Source organism: Callorhinus ursinus, unplaced genomic scaffold, assembly GCF_003265705.2.
Source record: "Callorhinus ursinus isolate GAN/ISIS: 27379988/994484 unplaced genomic scaffold, GSC_fseal_2.0 scaffold20, whole genome shotgun sequence".
In the NCBI taxonomy this organism is placed as follows: Eukaryota; Metazoa; Chordata; class Mammalia; order Carnivora; family Otariidae; genus Callorhinus; species Callorhinus ursinus.
In genome coordinates, this window is record NW_027397082.1 from 8,654,118 (window position 1) to 8,668,615 (window position 14,498).

A 14,498-nucleotide genomic window follows, 5' to 3' on the forward strand; every position below is an offset into this window, starting at 1 on the left:
CCTTGAAAAGGTCATAGGACAAAGGCAATGAGTCAAATGCATAGTAATAAACTTACATAAAAAGGACCAAGATTATTTTTTTAAATTCTCTTTGTAGCATTATTCTAATCTCAGATCTTAAATCTGTTAAGTCTAAAGAATCTGCAGAAAATTCATTTTATTCTTTTTTTTTTAATATATTATTTATTTGTCAGAGAGAGAGCAAGCGAGCGCACAAGCAGGGGAAGCAGCCCAGGCAGAGGGAGAAGCAGGCTTCTTGCCCAGCAGGGAGCCCGATGCGGGGCTCGATCCCAGGACCCTGGGACCATGACCTGAGCTGAAGGCAGACACTTAACCCGACTGAGCCACCCGGGCACCCCGAATTTTTAGACATTGTAATAAGAATAATTAAAATACAACAAAATGTTTCCTGAGCAAAAGGAGGGAGGGCAGGGAGCATGAATCTTCAAAGAAGATTAAAACAAAACAAAACAGAACACCGAGTTGCAGCATATTTCTTTAAGAATAAATTTGTTTACTAAAAAGATTTGTATTTCCAATGCTTACATTGGTCTTGTATTGCTATTTCTGGTATACTTATCCTTATGAATCATTTTGACAGTACATTAAAATTTTCCAGATGCTTTACCTGTCATTCTACCAAAGCAACAAAACCATGTTGAAAAGGTAAAATGTGATAGCAACGATAGGTGGCAATTATTCCCCAGACCGACTCAGAGGTAGCTCTTACAAAAATACAAGTATTAAATAAGAATGTATGAGCAGTGCTGGCTAGGCCAGCGGCCTTTAGTACTCTCTGGTTTGTTTATCTTATAGATTAGTTACAAAAGGCCTCTCACCCCTACCTGCTTAAACAAGTTACTACAGGCATGCTGAAAGGATAAACGAGAATTCACTTTTTGAAGGAAACATTCTGATTTTTTTTTTAATGAAAAAAAAATTTAAACAACAGGGGCACATACAGGTCATGGGTGGGAGAGAGGAAATTATTTGATATTAAGGTAATCATACAGAAAAAGATGTTTAAAAAATACAACATATGCTGTTTCTTTTTGTAAGCCTTTTGCCAGCACGATGAGCCAATATTTTGTAACGTGTCCTCCAAATTTATGTCAAAGGAGATCTCAAATCTTAACTGTTATAGTCCCAAGAAATCCTTCAGATATTTTTAGAAACAAATATACTATTACTGATAAATTAGTCACTCTTCAGAGGTAAAGAAAAAAAAAAGAATCACAAAGTCTTTTGTTTTCTGACTGAAAACCTTGCAAAGTTCCATCTTCATTTTCCCTGACCACCAGCTCTGTCTGCTCTAATAAGACTTCCCAGTCAGCTGTACACGAAATAATACACACACAAACACACACATACACACAAATATACGAAGAGCAACATGTGAGCCACTCAGCGCTGTTTGTGACGCTTTAAGACAAGCAGTTGTAATAATCACATTTTGTGAGAGTCAATGAAAAATTCATTTCTTTGACCCCAGTCACCACATGAATGGCCATTTGTTTCATGACCATTTTCATTATTATCTGAATAGCACTTTATTCCAAACTTCTGTCTACAGAGTCAGGAAATGAGCAGTTTGTCCCTAGCTAGTTCTCCATCTTCTGTCAAGACAGAAGAAAAATTACTTTCCAGGAAATCAGCGATATCTGTGTTCTGATGTCAAGTTTCACTATTATAATTTCAAATGGACCAATTTTCTCCTTTGCTTTCTTCCTTTTGGTAATATAGCGTGGTTATGTGAAGAATAATTTATTTATTTATTTTGGTTGAATCAGTGGCTATGTCACTAAACTAGACATATCTCAATACTTTTCGCATGTTTAGTTCCTTTCAAAACTTGTTTATGACTCTATAAATCATCTCCTGCATCTCTAAACTTTTGAAACATACTGGTTTTATAGCTATTTAAATGAAATTTTTTATTGGTTGTTTTCCTGGCATCCTTTTTAATGACCAGTAAGCATTCACTGGAGTCACAGAATCGTCGAGAGCTTCCTTGAGACTTAGGTAATTTTAGGAATTGCCCCAGGATTTCTTTCTTTTCTTTCAATTTTTTTAGAAAGAGCACACAAACAGGGAGAGGGGCAAAGAGTGAGGGAGACTGAATCTTAAGCAGGTTCCACACCAGGCATGGAGCCTGAAGCGGGGCTTGATCTCAACTACCCTGAGATCATGACCTGAGCTGAAATCAAGAGTCAGAAGCTTAACTGACTGAGCCACCCAGGCGCCTCTCCCCCAGTACTTTATAAGCACGTATTCTCTAGCAGAGTGAAGGCAAGGATCAAAATGGTTTCATTTGAGGATTCCCCAAGGCTTTGTACATAGGCATTAAATAATTACTGAGGAAGTGAATAAGTAGAAAAAAGGAAGTAAAGAAAGAAGGAAGAAGGAAGGGAGGGAGAAAAAAGGGAAATATATATATTTTTTAATCTCATGTGATGGTAATAAAAAAGTAAAAAGCATGAATGGTGGTGGCTGCCACTTACTCATTTTTATTTCCCTATCTGCTTTTGGCCAGTCTCAGATAATCAGGTGGGTTTATATACAGACTATGGCACTGATAGAACAATAGTTTCACCTGTCTTCACAAAAGACTAATCAAAACAAATAAAATGACCCAAATGAGGGGCCACAGCACGACATTTCCGTTCAATATACAAAATTAAAAATGATCTAAGCTTAAAAAAATAAAAATAATCAGCAATCTTTCCTTTAAATAAACTAAGCCCATGGTTTAGTATACTGTAGAATATTCCCAGTCATACAGAATCTACCATATGGAAACAAAGAACTTTAGGTTGTATGGAGGTAAACACCTATACTGTACAAAGAGGACATTAATTTCTTTTATACATTTGTGAAGGTGACAAATGGGCATGTGGTTTGATATTATACCTTTACTTAAATCAGAAGCAACTGTTGACACACGATGTAGCTATGCAGTTTTTGGAAAGAGAATGTGATCTCTCTTTCTGAAAGAAAGTCTCCCCAGTGCTGGATGGGAATGCCATGTGAATGGGAGAGACGTAACAGAGGAAGCAAAATCAGCGCATTCAGTAAAGACTTTGGTACATAAAAGCTGGCTCCGTTTCTCTAGAGACTGGTTTTCCAGGGAACAATAAAAACAATGAAGTGAAGAAGTTGATAAAATATTTTTGCCTTTTCCCAAGTCCAAAATAAATTGTATATCATATGGCATAGTAATTAGAAACTAAACAAAACCACCACCTGCATTTGGTTCCCCAGAGACTCAGTTTGGTTACAGCATTGATTAAGAATATCTGGATACCTTGGCTGATACCATGATCCCAGTTGAGCCTTATAAAAAACACAATAACCAATATGCCCGGGGTGGGGGGGGAGCGCTAAGTGTTTCCTTTGCTCACCATAGCAAGGTGATGCCCACCTGGGGATTTTTATTTCTGTTCATGCCCTAGACAGATCCCAAAAGGAGATGAGTCAGTGATTGACTGAGCTTGCCTACAAAGAGGATCCCAAGTAGATTTCCGTGGAGTAACTTCCCTCTATAGGCTTATGAAACAGGCGCGTTAGTCTAATTGCCCTACAGAAAGCCCAGTCAAAGGTTGCAGAAGTGTTTGTGCTTCGCCCTCTCTAAATGACTTGCAAATTTATTCAAACACAATATGAGGAGATGCTTTATTTGTTGAAATAACTGTCTGCAGTGTCCTGCACAAAAAGGGTGAGGTACATCAAGCAGAAACATGGACAGAAATACATTGGTTTAGAAACTCATAAATCCTTATTTGAATCTGCCAACCTGAAAGCCACATAGAGCCCGAATAAACTATTTTTCCTAAATGCTACATCTGATTAAGCCATACCATTAAATGACAGCTGAACTTTAACATTAATATGATATCATTTAAATAACCACATGATTTTTTTTTTACACTAAAAATGATGAATGATTTTTGGACAGCTCAATTGACATAAAGCAGGAGGACTCTTTAATGAGATTTGACAAAATGGAGACATATGCAGAATATTCGTTACAGCTCACATCGCAGGGGCCCTCCCAGGGAAGCAAAAGAGGACTTTTTTCCTTTTTTTTCTTTTTTATTGTCTATAGGCACTGAAGCATTCCTTTCAATTGCCACTTCTCTGTGGATTTTGAGTTTTTCTAGGTCATTTACATATTGCTCTTAAGCAGAGAATCTGGTGGCTTATGGTTTTGAATCGGGACTGTGCCTGCAGGAAAAGCAGGGATGTGGGGAATTAGGTCACCGTTGGTTGGAAGTGTCCCGGAAACTTCAGGCTCGCTACTGATCAGCCTGATGGAGACCAAGCAACTATACCTTTGATTGGTTCTCGTGCCATCCATCGCGAACACAGCAAACACACTTCTAGCAAATTATTATATACAGATACGTGATCAGAGACTTTCCTTACTCTAAAATAGTGTCTCTACAGTATCAATGCCAAAGGATTTCTCCTTTAAAATTCCAATGCAGCTATTCTAGAGGCGATTCTCACCATTCCTCGTTCACATTTCCAGCTACCGTCCCAAACTGAAGGTTATGCTAAATGATAATCTAATTTGGTAGATTCTGAATCTAAGAAAATGCCATGCTGAATATACCTATGTAAAAAAAATGGCTCTGATTTTCAGAACAATGAAAACATTTCTCACCTCCCTCTGAAAAATACAGAATACAGAATACTAACCACTCATTCATTGATTTTCACACTCTCCCCAATATCTTCCATCAGTCAAAGGTTAGGGACAGATATAAAACATTAACATTTGTTTGCTCACACATGTGAATTCAGATTATTGAGATATTCTCTAAATTTTAAAAAGCATCTTTAAATATATGTAAAATCGAAATATTTCCCCCAAACAGCATCTCTGAAAGAAATGAAAACAAGGCAACAGAGAGAGAACACAGCTAATACCGAGTATGCTCCTGATACCGGCAGGCCCGCATTCCTTCTATAAGAAGGAGGCTATCGAAACAGAAAATAAAATCAGTCTGCTCCTGCCATGGGGACTTCCTCGGGCTATGAAAAAATACTTCATGTCTAACCCTAATTTTTTCCATAGCTTGAGGTAACCCCCCTAGCTCAAACCTTCTCTCTAATCTAAGTTACTCAGTATGTGTCCCTGTCCAAACAAGACTTAATATCAGTGCTTTGTCATTTCAAAGGGGTCTTGACACAGGGTACTAAGAGCAGAGGCTCACATGCCTGGAAAATGCCCCGTTGCAATTAGATGAAAAACATCATTTCAAAAAAGGAAGAGAGACGAAGATAGGTCCCTACCTTGCTCTTACCTTCGCAACATCCCTGTCAGAACCCTGGAGCTTTTCCCCAAGTTAGCATCTGTTTCCCGAAGCTAGGAGGAGAAAAGCAGCATTAAAACAAAACAAAACAAAACTTCATGCAATTGGATCGTTTTGAAAGAGCACTGGCAAGCAGTAATCTTTTTCATGGATGAAAATCCAATTAGTAATAGATAATTAAATACACTAAAATACATCTCGATACCTATACAATCCCTGAAAAATTTAGATTTAGAAAATTACATGTAATACATAATCCCAGGAGCATTAAACTGGATACTTGAACTGGCTATAAAAGCAAATATCTCGCAGACTGACAAAGTTGAATACACATCTCATAATTAAAATCCAATTCTGAACGTGTGAAGTCCTAGAAATATGAAAGGAAAGGAAATAAACTGAGGGAGGAGGAGACATCATTATCTTTACAGCTTTCACTCTGAAAGACTTGACATACTCCCAAATCTCCCTCATGACCTACTGTTAGAGAGCTAAATAAAATATCTACCTGGGGCCAGTCCGGGATGGGGAAAGGAAGAGTCAGCTTATTCTCTCTCTATTCCACACTCTTTTTTTCTTCTCCCCTTACCCGACATCCCTCATATACCCTTGCCATTTTTATACACACTTATATTTATGTCATTGCTACTGTCTACACATGTGCTAAAGGCCTTTTGTTTTATGTCTTCTCATTTACTGAATTTATGAAAAAAAATTTCATCACTTCTACTTACTCGTTCACGTGCACGCTGTATTTTTTCTCTGTCATGACTGAGGTTTTCCAACATCTCCTGGCCAATTTGCTCTGTGGGAAAGGAAATCTGAGTGAGGAAAGGCGACTTTCGGTGTAAGTACAACCTCCAGAAGTACCACAGTGGCAGTGGGTACAGAGTTCACATTCAATGAGTGTACATTATATATCGGACACCTGTTTCATATACTTGGAAAATATGTAAGAAGTATTTAATACATTTAGCTATGTATCTTAGGTATGATTAGGTGGGATTTACAATTCAATCTATAGAACGTGACCAACAAGGCAGTGATGATGGAGAGGTGACAGGACTTGCCCAAGGCCACCTCGGCCAATTTGTTACCCGCCCAGATGGAGAGCCGGGTCCAGCGGCCTTCCTATTATCTTATCATCCTGCAATCTAGTCTCTGGTTTTGCGGGTTACAACTAACGTTAATGAGTCTACTCTTCCTCCCCCACTTTATTATTGCACTGCTTTGCATATGCAAGCGGAACTCCAGTTAGAGCAATTTTGATTTTAATGTATTCGTCCCACATACACAGTCCTTGTACTCTCAACCACTGTAGCTTATTGCTAGTGGAACTCTCTCTGGGCTTGGAGCAAGGGCTCCTTTAGTGTGTTCTCAGCTGCCATGGGTATTTGAGTCAGGATGAGGGGCACTTCACACATGGTTGAGGAGAGCTCAAGCTGCAGACAGAACTTCCATTTATACAGGAATAGGCAGGTGAGAACATTCATTAAAAAGCACACTGCTGAGTTCCGACGAGGTTTTCTTCTGCCGTGATCATCCCATTTGGTTGGCACTGGCTGGCTCTCCTCCTTTTACGAGAATGTAGGTATATCCTAACCTGACAAATATGCAGCTGCCTTGAATAATTTTTTTTTTCAGACTCACTCTCCATCACCTGGGAGGTACCTTATTCTATAAGAGAAGGATGACAAATCTGACTCACCTGTAATGCTGGCAACCTATCTAACTACCACATGCACACATTTCTTTCTTTTCTTTTTTTTTTTCTTTTGTATCGTTCGTCTCTACCCACAACTTACACCAACAATTATCTTTGGCTTATAAATGTATTGAAACACTCAACCAGCATCTATTACAATGACAGCAAATAATTTCATAAAGTCATTAGGAAATCACCATGGTAGTTATTTGGCTCAAGTATGTACACTAACAAACTTTTTAGAGGGACATCCTAATAACTGTCGGGCAGTGGTTAGGCCACATTGAGAGCTTAGGTTGGGAACTCACATTGTGTGAGCCTAATCCCCAGTGCCGATGCTTACTGGCTGTGTGACCTTGCATATGTTACCTAACTTCATCGTGCCTTAGTTCTTCACCTCTAAAATAGAAAGAAGATCATTCTGTGTCAAGGGGCTGGAGCAAAGGTTAAATAATTCAGTTAGAATACTTAACATAGTGACTGGCCTATTGCAATAAGAAGCATTTATTGAATGATGATGATCAATATAAAGAACCAAAGGACTGTTATGACCTGGGCCCTCTCCCATCCTAGGTCAGCTACAACCCACTGGAACTGGGTATCACCAAAATAAAATATCTGTGCTACCTTCCTCACAAAATTGTGGTTATAGTCAAATGAACCTTAGGAAAATTGTTTTGAAAGCTATAGGAATATCATACAAATGCATGTAATTGCATAATACATGGGAACCAATGCACTCAGTGAAAAATCATAGAGTTCCTACTCTGTGCTCAGTGTAGATGCTGGGGACATGGCCAGTAAAGAAGATCAAGCCCTTGTACTTATGAACTTTTGTGCTAATAGTGAAGATTTGGCAGCCAAAGGGCAAATGCTATATTAAAGTTTGTCTTTCATGGCACAATAGAAAAAGGACTGTCTATTCCTTTCATGATAAAAAATCCAATAAAAAACGCTTAAACGCAAAAGCATCAATGTATTTTTGATACCTATACAAACTCTGAAAATTTTTTCCAGTAGAGTACCTTCCTACTATAGTATCTCATTTCAGACAGATGTTAGCTTCTTTTTAATTCTATTCAATATATCCTTAAGGTACTTTGGATAAGATATGTGGCTCCCAGTAGAGGCACCATAAATGTAGAAGATGATACCAATAATGAAGAAGGAAAAACCAACTAGAGTTGAATTTTTCTTTTTTGCAGATGAACTATAATATTCAATTTTGTCATCCTATTAAGTATCACACTGACTTCCTTTAAGCACCATAATTAAGCAATCTTAATTCATTTTAACTCAAAATCTTGAATATCTAGAGACACCATCAATACTCTATTTCAGAAAAATACTACTTATATAATATTTTCTCCTATCAAGATTAATGGCATTCTAATAAATAATTTTAAACAAATAGGAAATAGGTTATCATCACTGTGCCTGTCACCAGCATAATGTTTCCAGTAAGTGCTCGTGGAAGGAAGCAATGAGAGATGGAAATAGAGTACATGAAAGGAGTATGTGAGGTGCATGAGAGGTCTGTGTCTATTCTTGCTCTCAGAGCACATCAAGTGGGGCATTGGAGAAGTCAACATTGGAATGCAGCTAACAGATCCACAATTCTATCAGGTTTGCTAGGGGAAAAACTATTCTGAATGGATCCATAGTCTGCTACTGAAGGAGTCAATAGAACAAGCAGTAAAGAGCTCAGGCCTTTCCAGGAGTTGTTAAATCACTCCCTCAATCTCCTGGGAAATATCTCAGCATCCGAAGTCCTAACCCATCTGGCAAGAGAAGCGATATTGGGAAGAGTGCACACGTCTTGGTCTTAATACACAGATGCCATCCATTTGTTGGAAACAGAATTCTTTCTTTCATTTCTTACTTGCTACCTTCATTTTTAATGCCCCAGTAAAGCAAAGTCTGGGCCAAGCATATTAGAAATGCTTACACTTATAGAACGAAAGGAGAAATTCATCAAACAAAGTTTGGTATGGTTTTTTTCCTTATGTGTTCCCCTACTCCAATCAAAACAAAACAAAACAAAATTGGAAAGGATTATTTTTTAAAACAGACTCTCCTTGGGCAGACTAGTATTAGACATTTAGGGATCACCTTATTAAAAAACTTAGTAACACTGTTAGGTTTACTTTTCTTGAATAATTTCACTGAAGGTGTAAGCACTCACCAAACTCCAATAGAGAAAGAACACAAGCTCGTAGGCCTAAACCAGTGTGGATATGATATTCCCAGTTTAGAGTTTTCAGATCTTTAAACTTTCACAGTGCCTTTAGAATGGGAAATAGTCATGCTGCCTCCACTGAAATAACTTGAGAAATCATAAATTTTATAAATACTGCACTTGTTGACTGTGAGGATCTTCTTGAGAGTAAGAAACAATGGGAAGCATAGAAGAAAATCAAAACCGATGCTGTATCCTGGAATTCTACATGTCAGTATGAGCATGACAAATGAATTCCTGGAAAGAAAAGTTCCTTCCTGCTCTTCTTCTATCCTTCCCACAGAGGTCCTGGGAATTATCCTGGGAGTATGGCATTCAAACTCATTAAGTGAGTTTTTGTTTTCACAATATCCAGAATGAATCATATCCTTGGTCTATGGCCCCTTTTGGGGGGGGGTTACAAACGGCAGAATGCATTTTGCTAACATTTCCTCTCCTTTTCAGTATATTTGGGGTGGGGTTGGGAGAGACACACCAGGCACTCTTCACTTTCCTGCCTCATCAAGGAAGAGAGAAGCAGGAAGCTGCAAATCTAGCAAGACACTTCCTGAGGACTGGCCTGGCATCACAAAAGATAAGACTTAGCTTGAGGACCCTGTGCTACAGAAAGCATCATTGCCCTTCATTCAAAATAATAATGTCACCTGAACGATCATAAGACTGACATGAATGAATTTTAACTAATAATTATTGGACTTGTATTTTGGAGATGAGCAGATTAAAATATTCTTCATATGAAAGGAGAACTGACTGAGGCTCACATCATGTTAAAACATAAACATGACTGAAAGGGAAGGAGCCTCAAATATAATTAATCAGAAAATGTTCCCTTGATAAATTCAAAATATTAAAAAAAAATCTTAGCCATTATACTATAAATAGTGCACTCACCAGAAAAAAATTATTTTTCATCACATGTCCATTTAACTCTCTTGTTGCAAACTTTAAGGATGTGATTGCCAGCAAATTATTTTAAAAAGTGAAGACATCCAGTTGAGCCTTCTTTAAAGAACTAAGATAAGGTAAGGTTATTTTCTGGCACTCAAAATTTCATTAGCAATTTTAGTAACAGGTAAAAGGTATTCATAATTATCCAGCTATTGTGGTGCAGATACGGACTTCACTGAAATGCAGGACTGCATAGAAATACCATAAAAGAGCTATTTTTTGAAGAATGTGCTTTCATATGTATGCTGCAGAACACCAAAAAACACAAAACATATTTCCTAATAACGTGGAGTACTGAATTTTGGACCTGACTTTGGAACTTCTGACCACCAAACTAATAAAAGTACTGCTTTGGGAAAGCAAAGGAAGTCACATATAGCCTTCCCAGGAGGGAACAGCTCATGGAGTGCTTGGGTCAGCCATTCTTTGGCATTTAGCACACCTTCTTAGACACTGACTCTGCTATCATGCCCTGAGTGGGGTAGTTTATCCTCAGTATTGATGTTACTCAGACATGAAGAGTCTTTTGAATTCCCGATGCCTGGAAAAGTAAGGGAATGGAAAAGACAGTTCTTTCACCATCTTTCATTATTTGACAATTCAAGACACGTGAGGAACTTCTGTTTCCAGTTAGGATGTAGAAAGATGTAAATGAGTCTCATAGAAACAAGAAAAACCCAGACACAATAATTACCATTGTTGTGTGGGGAAGTCCAGTATATGCAAGGAAGCTCTGATAGATTCTAGAGAGAAACAAGCACCTTATATGTGAGCAAAGAGCTATGGCAATATTCATAGCTAGGGTGAGTGCCTGATTTAAGCACAGGATTGCCATAGAGAAACTTCTCAGGGATGAAGAGAAATCATTCAGACACCGTATTCCTACATATTCTTGTGGTGTTTGTATTCTGAGACACTGCCAGGAGTTAAGCCCAAGTATGAACCAAAAATATCGAATACTGCAGACCCACTCCCAGATCAAATACTGACAAGATTAAAAAAAAAAAAAAGCAGCCTAGACACAGGTTGGGGGGTGCACTCATCTCAGATAAATCCAATCTAATTAGAGATTCAGCTTAACACCAACTCAACTTAATTTTGGAAAGAATCCGATTGGTCCATTGATCAAATATAAGATAAAATGCTTTCAGAGAAAAATAAATTTAGACTCTACTGTCCCTTTTCACACTATGTCCAGAATACTATACATATTTCAAGGCATGCAAGAAAAGAGGGGAAAGAGAATAATAAAGTAAAAACACAGCCTATGTAAGTAGACCAACAGATGGGCTTATTTATTAGAGTTAGCAGATAAAGATTTTAAAACAAATATCGTAATGGTGTTAAAGAATTTCTTGGAAAAGGTAAGCATAATAGGTGAAGAGATGGGTTTTTTAGGAAACAAATGGAAACTCTAAAAAGGAACTAAATGAAATTTGAGAATAAAAACAAAAAAAACAGCATCTGAAACCAATTCACTGGGTGGACCAAATAGAGTATCATTTTACTCTACAAGAAAGTCCTTGAACTTAAGACAGGTTAATAGAAATTATCCAAACTAAAGGAGGAAACGAAGTTTGAAAAAAAATAAAAATAAAAAAGAACAGAGCATCAATAATCTGTGAGATAATAACAAGTGGTTTTACACACATACAATTAGATTCCCAGAAAAAGAGATTCCCAGAGACAAACAATAGAAGAAATATTTGAAGAAATAACAGCCAAAACTTTTCAAACTTTATTTTAAAAAAGTCAATCCACAGATCAAAGTAGTTCAACAAGCTCTGAGCAAGATAAATACAAAGACAACCACACCTGGTCACATCATAGTCAAATTTCTAAAAACTAAAAATAAATAAAAAATCTTAAAAGCAGCCAGAGGGGGAAAAACAACATGTAGCAATGATAAGAATGAGGGTTGAATTTTCATCAGAAAACGATGCAAGAAGACACTGGAGCCACATCCCAAAGTGCTGGGAGGAAAAGAAGTCATCCTACCCTTCTGTATTCAGTGAGAACATCCTTCAAAAGTAAGGTTAAATAAAGATAATTTTAGATAATTTACAGCTGGTAGAATCGTCCAGAAGAACTGAGCTACAAGAAGTGTTAAAGGAAATTCTTCAGGCTGAAGGGAAATGACAGTAGATGGAAATCTGGATCTACAGAACTCCAAATAAAGTAAAAATAACAACATATGTAGATTTAAATATATGAAAACCAGAGCACAAAGGATGGAGAATAAATAGGAGTATACTGCTGACTGGTTTTTAAGTTATATGTGAAGTAGCCTATTTCTTTAAAGTAGACTGATAAGTTAGGGATGAAAATTATAATCCCTAAGTTTCTCTGTCCAATATGGTACCCACTAGCCACATGGAGCTATTTAAATATTAAAATTAAATTTACAATTCAGTTCCTTTCCGGCACTAGTCACATTTCAAGTGCTCAGTAACTACACTGGATTAATGGTTATTATAATGGATAAGACGGAAATACCATCTCTAGAAGGGTGTCCCAATTCCCCCATCTTTAAGACCCACTTAAAAGAAAATAAAGAAGTAGCCATTTGAGCTTTACTTTAGTAAAGCATTTCCCTTCTTTGGGCCTCAGTTTCCTTAAATGTAAAAATGACAGCCTTAGACTGGATAATCTTCAGTGCCCCTTGTGGCTCTAAAATATTAGAACTCAATGATCTATAAAATCCTAATACCTCTTTTTCTCTATAAAGCATGCAAAACAACAACAACAACAACAACAACAAAACTAGAGCACAAGGGCCAAATCAGGCCCAAAGATGTATTCTCATCCCCAGGGCACCCCAACCCTGGCAATGTTCCCAAAAAAGAAAAGAAAACAAGAAACAATTCAAACTTGAATGCTTTTAAGCAAGTCATACACTCTCCAGATTGCCCATGTCTGTAACAGTGGACTGCTTCATACAGTAGCCTGTTGGGCCTCTGAGGACATTCGAATTTACTACGTAGTATAAAATATTTACAAGCACTTGGATGATGACACTATTACAGAAAATTATACATTCATATAAACTGAAGGTAAGCTTATGCATTCTTAATAGACATACAGCAAAAGAGTGTGCATGGCCCAAGTTTTTAGCAATTACGATTTAATATTACCTCCTTAGCAGGTGAGTATGTCTTCTATTTTGCTTTAAGATGATCAAATCTATCATTAAGCAATTAAAAAAATCATCAGCACTACTTTCATCAAAGTCAGAGGAGTGGAACCTCCCCTCAGTTACCTGGTTTGCTGCAGATAATTAACAAACACTATTCCCAGAGCCCTCAGACATTTGTCAATGAATTGCTGTACCACCAATAATGATGCTTTGGAATTGAGCAGGTACTATGTAAACTGAACTCGCTAAACAAAAGGAGCCATGTTAATTACAGCTCCATTCAAAAATGAGGATGAATCTGTTCTATTCTGTGAAACAAGACCAGAGCAGTGGGAAGGACATCCCTTTCTCACAATTCAATAAAGAATGTAAAAGCCAGGAGATGAAGCAGCAGAAAACCTGAATGGGTAAAATTGTCAAAACACATTCCAAAGTCTCACTTGTGGAATTTGCTAAACATGGATTTACTTAGCAGACAACAGACACCTGTTCAGCATCATCCAGATCTCTAGGTTGAATGAATGACTCAAAGAAAACCCAAAAAGTGTTGTAAACTATGACAAGTGACTGGAAAGTAATTAGAAAGCCTTTTTAGAAATCAGTATGGGCAGAGTTAATCACTATCTACACCCTTTGTGAACTACACCCGCTTCTATCACAGAATGTATAACATTCTAATTATCCACTTATTCAGAAGTCACTATTGGGCACCCCCGCAGAATTTGTGTGGCCAGCAAACATGTCTTGCTTTCATGGAACACTTCTGAACTGGTTAGCGACAAAACATTTTTTCAAACAGACTTCACATAAAAAGCTGGCCTTCTAATTTCTTTTGAAATGTGGAATTCATGGCAACCCTGAGTCCCCATTCCCACATGGTAAACAGGCTGGGACTGAGATACAGCTGTCCCGTGTATAAGAGCCCCATACCATGGGCTTTGCCACCTCCCCATCTGACCTTTCACTCATTTATGTTCCTGCTTTGCTGCTGTGGAATCTGAGTTTGTGACTCCTTGCTTATATGTCTCCCTTCCGCATTAGATTATAACCTTCTCTAAAGATGAGGTCATTTCTTATTCCTCTTAGTCTGAGACCATTTTCAGAGGCAATGCCTGACATACATGCAGGTGCACAGAACATTTTTGTTGATGG

The 14,498-nt window shown here is 37.7% G+C and overlaps 1 protein-coding gene across 7 annotated transcripts in view; it reads right to left on the reverse strand.

The window, feature by feature from the left end:
• The window catches only part of VTI1A (vesicle transport through interaction with t-SNAREs 1A), a 364,802-nt gene that overhangs the window by 147,826 nt on the left and 202,478 nt on the right, over positions 1–14,498 (reverse strand). For 5 of the 7 annotated variants that reach the window (XR_012381659.1, XM_025881066.2, XM_025881065.2 and 2 more), the window contains exons 6-7: positions 6,053–6,123; positions 5,310–5,371 (exon numbers count right to left, since the gene is read on the reverse strand). Coding sequence is in view for 6 of the 7 variants with exons in the window: in XM_025881066.2 (XP_025736851.1) it covers positions 5,310–5,371; positions 6,053–6,123 (133 nt within the window). In the remaining variant the exon portion in view is untranslated. Of the gene's footprint in view, positions 1–4,146; positions 4,225–5,298; positions 5,372–6,052; positions 6,124–14,498 lie in introns of those variants that run through there. The other 2 variants (XM_025881068.2, XM_025881071.2) reach the window with 2 other exon arrangements.